General features: G+C 44.2%; 1 protein-coding gene across 1 annotated transcript in view; it reads right to left on the bottom strand.

Annotated features, from left to right (window-relative positions):
* LOC134443505 (keratinocyte-associated protein 3) overlaps positions 1 to 6138 on the bottom strand; it is a 13919-nt gene extending 7781 nt beyond the window's left edge. Inside the window, exons 1-4 of the mRNA XM_063193266.1 lie at positions 5698 to 6138; positions 4035 to 4222; positions 1588 to 1647; positions 775 to 972 (exon numbers count right to left, since the gene is read on the bottom strand). Of these exons, the coding sequence (XP_063049336.1) occupies positions 775 to 972; positions 1588 to 1647; positions 4035 to 4222; positions 5698 to 5710 (459 nt within the window). The 5' untranslated portion in view covers positions 5711 to 6138. The remainder of the gene's footprint in view (positions 1 to 774; positions 973 to 1587; positions 1648 to 4034; positions 4223 to 5697) is intronic.
* Between the last annotated feature and the right edge of the window lie 1362 nt (positions 6139 to 7500).

Below are 7500 nucleotides of genomic sequence, written 5' to 3'. Positions count from 1 at the left end.
CTAAGCTAGTGAAAGTCAATGGATCCGTGTAGCATGTAGCATACCCCTTTAAGAGGATTTTAATACCTTAGTGGGGACATCTGGCCCCCACAATGGTTGTTAGGTGTGTACAAACACACATGCAAACACATACCTTGAAACATTTATAAGAGACAGTCTATTGTGTGGCACACAGGCATGAATGAGTTTCAGTGTGTGAACGTGCTGTATGTGTGCAGTGTGCAGTGTGTGTGTGTGTGTGTGTGTGTGTGTGTGTGTGTGTGTGTGTGGCATGAAAGCCCAACTGGGAAACTCCAACTCCCATTTTCATTGTGACACGGCACTCCGCAGTACACAAGTATTCTGCACACTACGAAATTGCATTTAAGTCTCACTTGTAGAAAGCAGCCCCCAATGTTTCGCTCGAAAGGGAGCAGTGCGGTACCAAGCTCAGGGTGGAGGATGGGGGAGAGCACTGGTTAATTACTCCCCACACCAACCTGGCAGATCGGGAGTCGAACCGGCAACCTTTGGACTACAAGTCTGACGCCCAAACTGCTTACCCAGGACTGCCCTGTGTGTGTGTGTGTGTGTGTATGTGCAGTGTGTGTGTGTGTATGTGCAGTGTGTGTGTGTGTAGTGTGTGTGCGCGTGTGCGCGCGCGCATGTGTGTGTGTGCAGTGTGTGTGTGCGCTCACCCAGGACTGCCCTGTGTGTGTGTGTGTGTGTGTGTGTGTGTGTGTGTGTGTGTGTGTGTTCGAGTGTGCAGTGTGTGTGTGTGTATTGCAGACTCACATATATCCTGGTGGTGTCGAAGGGGCAGTCGACTGTGATTGGTGCGCGGGCGTTGATTGGCAGGTCGCTGGAGTTGCAGCCGGCCATCAGGTCCCGCCCCTCCCCGCCCACCGTCACGCTGATAGCCAATAGGAGCCCTACGCAGCAGGCGGCCGAGAGCAGCGCGTTGAGGAGGGAACACACCACCAGGCCGACATGCTACACACACACACACACACACACACACACACACACACACACACACACACACACACACACACACACACACACACACACACACACACACACACACAACAGAGCAGCGCGTTGAGGAGGGAACACACCACCAGGCCGACATGCTACACACACACGCGCGCACACATACACACGCACACACCAGTGAAATCAGGAACATTTTCAGGAGTCAGGATTGAGGACGGTATTACAGGAGAGGAGTGAAGGAGAGGAGCCTTATTTCATTTCTTACCCCATTTCAACTCTTACAGAGTTTTTGTATGTGTGTGCGTGTGTGTAGTTTAGTTTATTAGGATCCCCATTAGCTGGGTGCAAACCCAGCTATTCTTCCTGGGATCCAACAATAAAATCACACACAGTTAAAAGTTCTACAAAAAATCTGTACATTCATTTAAGCACCATACATTGTGTGTGTGTGTGTGTGTATTTCTTACCAGTTTGGCAGACCGACATGCTACACACACACACAGGATTGAGGACGGCATTACAGGAGAGGAGTGAATGAGAGGAGCCCCATTTCATGTCTTACCAGTTTGGAGTTTTTGTATATATGTGTGTGTGTGTGTGTGTGTTTCTCACCAGTTTGGCAACCGGCAGGTTCCTGGACACCAATATGGCGACGATCCCCGACACAATGCTCTGAAACAACACACGCACACGCACACGCACGCACACGCACACGCACACGCACGCACACGCACACGCACACGCACACGCACACGCACACGCACACGCACACACACACACACACACACACACACACAATCTTCAGCTCTACTCGCAGACACAATGCTTTGAAACAGCAACAGCACAATATGACATGATATTTTCGGGAAAATGCCAGAACTGAAAGACGGTGAGAAAAAAAGTCAAAACATGGGGAGATTCAGGGACAAAGCAGGTATGACCTCAGCCAGTGTTTCTCAACCTTTTTTTAGGCGAGGCCCCCTTTCAATTCATGAAAAATGTCAAGGCACCCCAAACCAACAAGCCGTAACATGGCATTGCATCCGATACCACACAAGCTTAGAAAAGTAACACATTTGGAAACGTCACACGACCTACGTTCGAAGTTGCAGCTGACTGGGGCGACCTTTATTTACTTTGTTGTGTGTAACGAGCAGATGAAAGATTCCACTGACTAATGTATGGACAGTCTCGTGAGAATCGGAATTCTCACACGGACCGCACCAGTAATGCAGGTTCAACTGCACTAACATGAACTTCTTAATTTAGACAAATATGTATTATATTACACAATTTATTTATCAGCCACGTTTCCGCGGCACCCCTGAGGGGGGCCCACGGCACCCCAGGGTCCCCCGGCACCCCTGTTGAGAAACACTGACCTAAGGTACCGGAGAGATGGAAGTCATGATTGTTCATTTTGCAGAATAAAGCGACCGAAATGAATTTGTCTGTAGCGAAGACTACAGATGAATTTCAGCAATTGAAAGTCAGCTGATATTATGGCAATGAGCCATGACGCAGCTCGGCGGGAAAAAAGAACACGGTATGCAACAATGAGGGGGTCAAAGTGTACTTTCAAAAAACACTGCACACAGTTTAGTATTATTTTGTTATTTTATTTTATTTATTTCACTGGTTTGAGTAGGGTGACCACCCGTCCCGCGTAGCGCGTGCGTGTACAGCGTTTGAAGCCAAAATCATGCGTACGGCGAATTGACAGTTTGTCCCGCATAATCTGTGCTCGAAGAAAAAAAGAGCTTTTCTATTCCTGAGACATAGGCAGTCACACAGTGGTTCCAAGACCCACCTGCATCAAAGCAAGTCAGAGGTGGGAATAACTTGGGATAACTTTGTTCCATGCTACTTTTTAACATCTTGTCCAAGCAGCAAACCGACCGATTCTTCCTTGTTATGTGTTATATATTATGAAAGCGAGTAGCGGCAGTTCTCAATACCGATGCGACGCGCACATCGCAACGCGAATGTAGGCTGACTTTTTGCCCAGTTAGGAGAATCCAACAGCTGTGTGCCACCTTAGATCAATGTGAAAACAGACACTAGTCTGTGACTTTTGCAACAGAATGCATCAGTGAAGCAGGAATTCAGTTACCTAGGTTGGTTTATTGCTAAATGCAAGTAGTTTCCCTTCACATGCTGTGATTCACGGTAGAGGACTAGATATTTCAACTAGGTGCCACCCTGCATCCATTACGAACCCTCCTGGCATTTGTAAAAGAATATAGATAAGAGCAGGAATTGTCAGCTAAGAATACATCATCTCACTGTATTTATATAGTGACAATAAAGCACTCCACTCTACTCTACTACTCTCTACTCTATCCAAATGTTGAAGTGTTTCCCCAAATGCTGTGATGTTGTAGCTTGCTAAATTAGGCTATTATTGTAAAAGGTGTAGGCCTACAAAGTATGGGTCCTCATTGAGCTACCAATTTGGCAAAACTGCACAGATGCACAAGGTGTAGCTGGTATTTTCAAAAGATTGAAATTATGTTAACTTATTGTTTTAAAGGAGACTTCTGCTGACAATGTCTAAATTGTGTAAATGTTGCCCATTTATTTATTGATTCAAATATGTATTAGGGCTGTGGGGGTTAAGCACTGACATTGACACTGACATTGATCTTATTAGCAGGTGGTCACCCTAGCTTTGAGTGAACAACGCGTTTCGCCCAGTGCGTTTTAGTGTGTGTGAGTGTGTGTGTTTTAGTGTGTTTTTACCAGTAGTACGGATGAGACTGATTTGATGTTTGACAGCTGTGTGTGTGTGTATGTGTGTGTCCATGAGTGTGTGAGTGTGTGTGTGTTTTACCAGTAGTCCTGATGAGACTGATATGATGTTGATGGCGGTGTGTGTGTGTGTGTGTGTGTGTGTGTGTGTGTGTGTGTGTGTGTGTGTGTGTGTGTGTGTGTGTGTGTGTGTGTGTGTGCTTTTTTACCAGTAGTCCTGAGGAGATAGATATGATGTTGATGGCGGTGTGTGTGTGTGTGTGTGTTTTAGTGTGTGTGTGTGTGTTTTAGTGTGGGTGTTAGTTTACCAGTAGTCCGGAGGAGACTGATATGATGTTGACGGCGGTGTACTCGGTGGTGATGTCGCCCCCTTTTGGCCGCGAGATGTGGCGCAGGATGCTGCCGTGCACTATGGCCCCCATGATGAAGTTCACATGGCCAACCAGGATCAGGATCAAGCCCTGCTTCATCAGGCGGCCAGGACCACTCTCTTTATCTACAACACACACACACACACACACACACGACCAACCAGGATCAGAGTCAAGCCCCGCTTCATAAGAAGACCAGGATCACTCTCTTTATCTAACACACACACACACACACACACACACACACACACACACACACACAGACACACAGACACACACAGACACACACAGACGAAGTTCACATGACCCACTAAGATGAGAATGAAGTCCTGCTTCATAAGACGCCCTTTATCTACAACACACACACACACAGTCATGGCTAAGTGATTAGGGCGTCAGACTTGTAGCCCAAAGGTTGCCGGTTCGACTTCCGACCCACCAGGTAACACACACACACACACACAGACACACAGACACACACAGACACACACACACACACACACACACACACACACACACACACACACCGTCCTGTTTCGTCAAGTCCTGTCTAACGTCTATGAGAATGACTGGAGCCACTCCAAAGACAATTTTCTGTTTCATGAGTTGCAGACAATAATGTTTTATCAAACCTATCCAATCTAATCTAATCTAATCTTACTTTACATAGAAGTTGTGCTCGAAAAGAACGCTGCATCTCATTGTGCTGCATTACATTTGGGTTGCGCTGTCGTGCCGAAAAGCGAGTCCCTGTCAGAACACGAGTGCCCTCATTGAAACCAATAGAAACCAATGACCAATTTTTCAGATATTTTTTTTACCCGTTTTGTAGATAAATCCGAAACAATTTAAGATGGAAAGCCTATCAATAAAGCATCTACATTCCTTCTGGAAGTATTACAAAGAGCTGGTTACAATTTCAGTATTATTTCCGTTAAAAAAAATTGTCATAACAAATGTTACAGTTTCATTCAAATAGCTCATATTAAGTGGAGGACGAGTAATGTTTCATAAGCATAGTTCATTAATGATGTAATTCATTCTGCAAAAATGTGTATAATTTTCTCTAAAAAAAATGTCATTGGTTTCAATGAGGGCACTCGTGTTCTGGCAGGCACTCGCTTTTCGGCACGACAGCGCCATCATGCGGTCATTCAGCGCTGTGACTCATGGTGCGTCCAGGTGAGGTGGTGGAATACCGTCTCAACATACATCACCAGCCAGACACGGCAAAACAAAGACCCATAACTGCAAACGTGTCACCTTTTTCCTGGCCAATTAGGTCATTCACGTGAATAGAAATAGAACCCCCGCTGTACACCGTCACCTTTTTTTTTATTTGGCAGTTTGCAGGTCTGAGACCAAAACCGAAAATAGGCTAGAGTAGCCTACAGCTGCCAGGAACCAATGCATGCAGTGACGGATACTAAAACAAACCACTTCTTGGTGCAATGTAGGCTATTTACGAGAATACCCGACCGAAACAAATGACAGAGACTCTTGGCCCAAGCTGACCAAACCAAAGGCGCTACTATGCGCGCGCACTCGCCATTTCAACAGAATGTGGGTCTATTATCCCACACACAGCTAGTTCACTTACCAAAGCCACACATGTTTAAAACGTCATACAGTCTCTTCGGCACTTGGTTGGGGTTTTTAATCTTCCAATAAAAGCGAAATTAACTGTAACTGTTCGTGCGCGGTCACTTCCTCATCCAGGCGCTCCAGTGGCGTCACGTAATTTTACCTGTTAGGCGGAAGTGGGCGGTACCCGCGAGACAAAGGTCATCCTGTGTTAATTGCGCTCAACAACTTCCTTCTGCTTTCATTAATAATTAAATACTTAAACTACTGTGGTCCTAGCAGTCCTCTATCTCAGTCTGTTCATGAAACACAGGGCGGGTTTTTCAAGATGTTTGGATCCATTCATGTTCAGCCGTCTCCTCAGCAATAGCCTACATCAGGGGTTCCCAACCTTTTCCAATGTGGGGCCCACTCGAAATTGTCACAAATGTTCAGGGCCCACTTCTGACCCAATACAGAATAAAACTCAAATAAATCAATAGCAACACAGACCAAAATATATAATTTAATAAGTATATTAATAAATTATAATTTGTAGAACATTATTTGAAAGGGCCACTTGGAATACCTTCAGGGCCCACCAGTGGGCCCCGGCCCATAGGTTGAAAATCACTGGCCTACAATATGTTCAAAAACACATGGACCTACGGCAGTGGTTCTTAACCCCCTCTCCTGTGCCGAAGACAAGCCGCGCACCCCCAACACAAACTTCCGCATGTGTATATGCACTAAAAAATGTTTTAAGCGATTAATTACAATGATTCTTGCTTGAGACATTAATCAATAGCTTAATGAATCAAAAATGGGGACCATAACATGTTATAATTTGGTCTTAATTTGACCTAACTATAATGTTTGCAAGCATAATTTTGGTCACAACCTCAACACAAACAAAATTCTGTGCACCCCCTGAAATCTCTGGTGCACCCCCAGGGGGTGCCCGGCCGCACCCCAGGTTAAGAACCACTGGCCTACGGCACTAACGACGTTAGATCAGAACTCAGAAGTGTTGAATGTAAAGGCATGGGCTTTAATTGGTTATGTGATTAGAAGACACAATTAAAGACATCAATTACAGAAATATATATATAAATAACATGAATTACAAAAAAATAATGTTGCATCATTGTTGTGTGTGTGTGTGAGGTCAGAGGGGGGATTCGAACCGGCAACCCCTAGACTACAGTATACATTGCTCTAACGTTAGATCAGAAGTGTTGAATGTAAAGGCATGGGCTTTAATAGGTTACATGATTAGAAGACAAACTCAAATACATAAATTACAGAAATATATATAAATATATATATATATATATATATATATATATATATATATATATATATATATATATATAAATAACATGAATTACAAAAAAATAATGTTGCATCTTTTATGCTACAGATAATCAACAACACTAGGCCTATCCCACATCAGGGGTGTCAAACTCCAATAGACTGAGGACCAAAATCAAAATCAGACTGAGGGCCAAAATCAAAATCTGGAATGAAGTCGCGGGCCAAGTTCCACAATTATTTTTTAAAAATTGACTAAAATTGTGCATGCACACACTTCATACTCATAGTTAAATTTCACATACACTATTTCCCATCATATTTGTTAGTTCAAATGTGTCTACACATCCTGTGACACAGCAAATGTCATGTTCAAGTCATATTATTACGCTATACATTGATGGTGTATGTGGGCCAACTGCAATAGACATTTTAAATTATCTCGCGGGCCAAATTTGACATCCCGCTTTCATTTTATTCAAAGCGACTTACAGTTATTATTTTTCAGGGTATTGGTTACAGTCCT

This window comes from Engraulis encrasicolus, unplaced genomic scaffold, assembly GCF_034702125.1.
Source record: "Engraulis encrasicolus isolate BLACKSEA-1 unplaced genomic scaffold, IST_EnEncr_1.0 scaffold_33_np1212, whole genome shotgun sequence".
NCBI classification, from domain to species: domain Eukaryota; kingdom Metazoa; phylum Chordata; class Actinopteri; order Clupeiformes; family Engraulidae; genus Engraulis; species Engraulis encrasicolus.
This window is presented reverse-complemented; position numbering and strand designations above follow the sequence as displayed.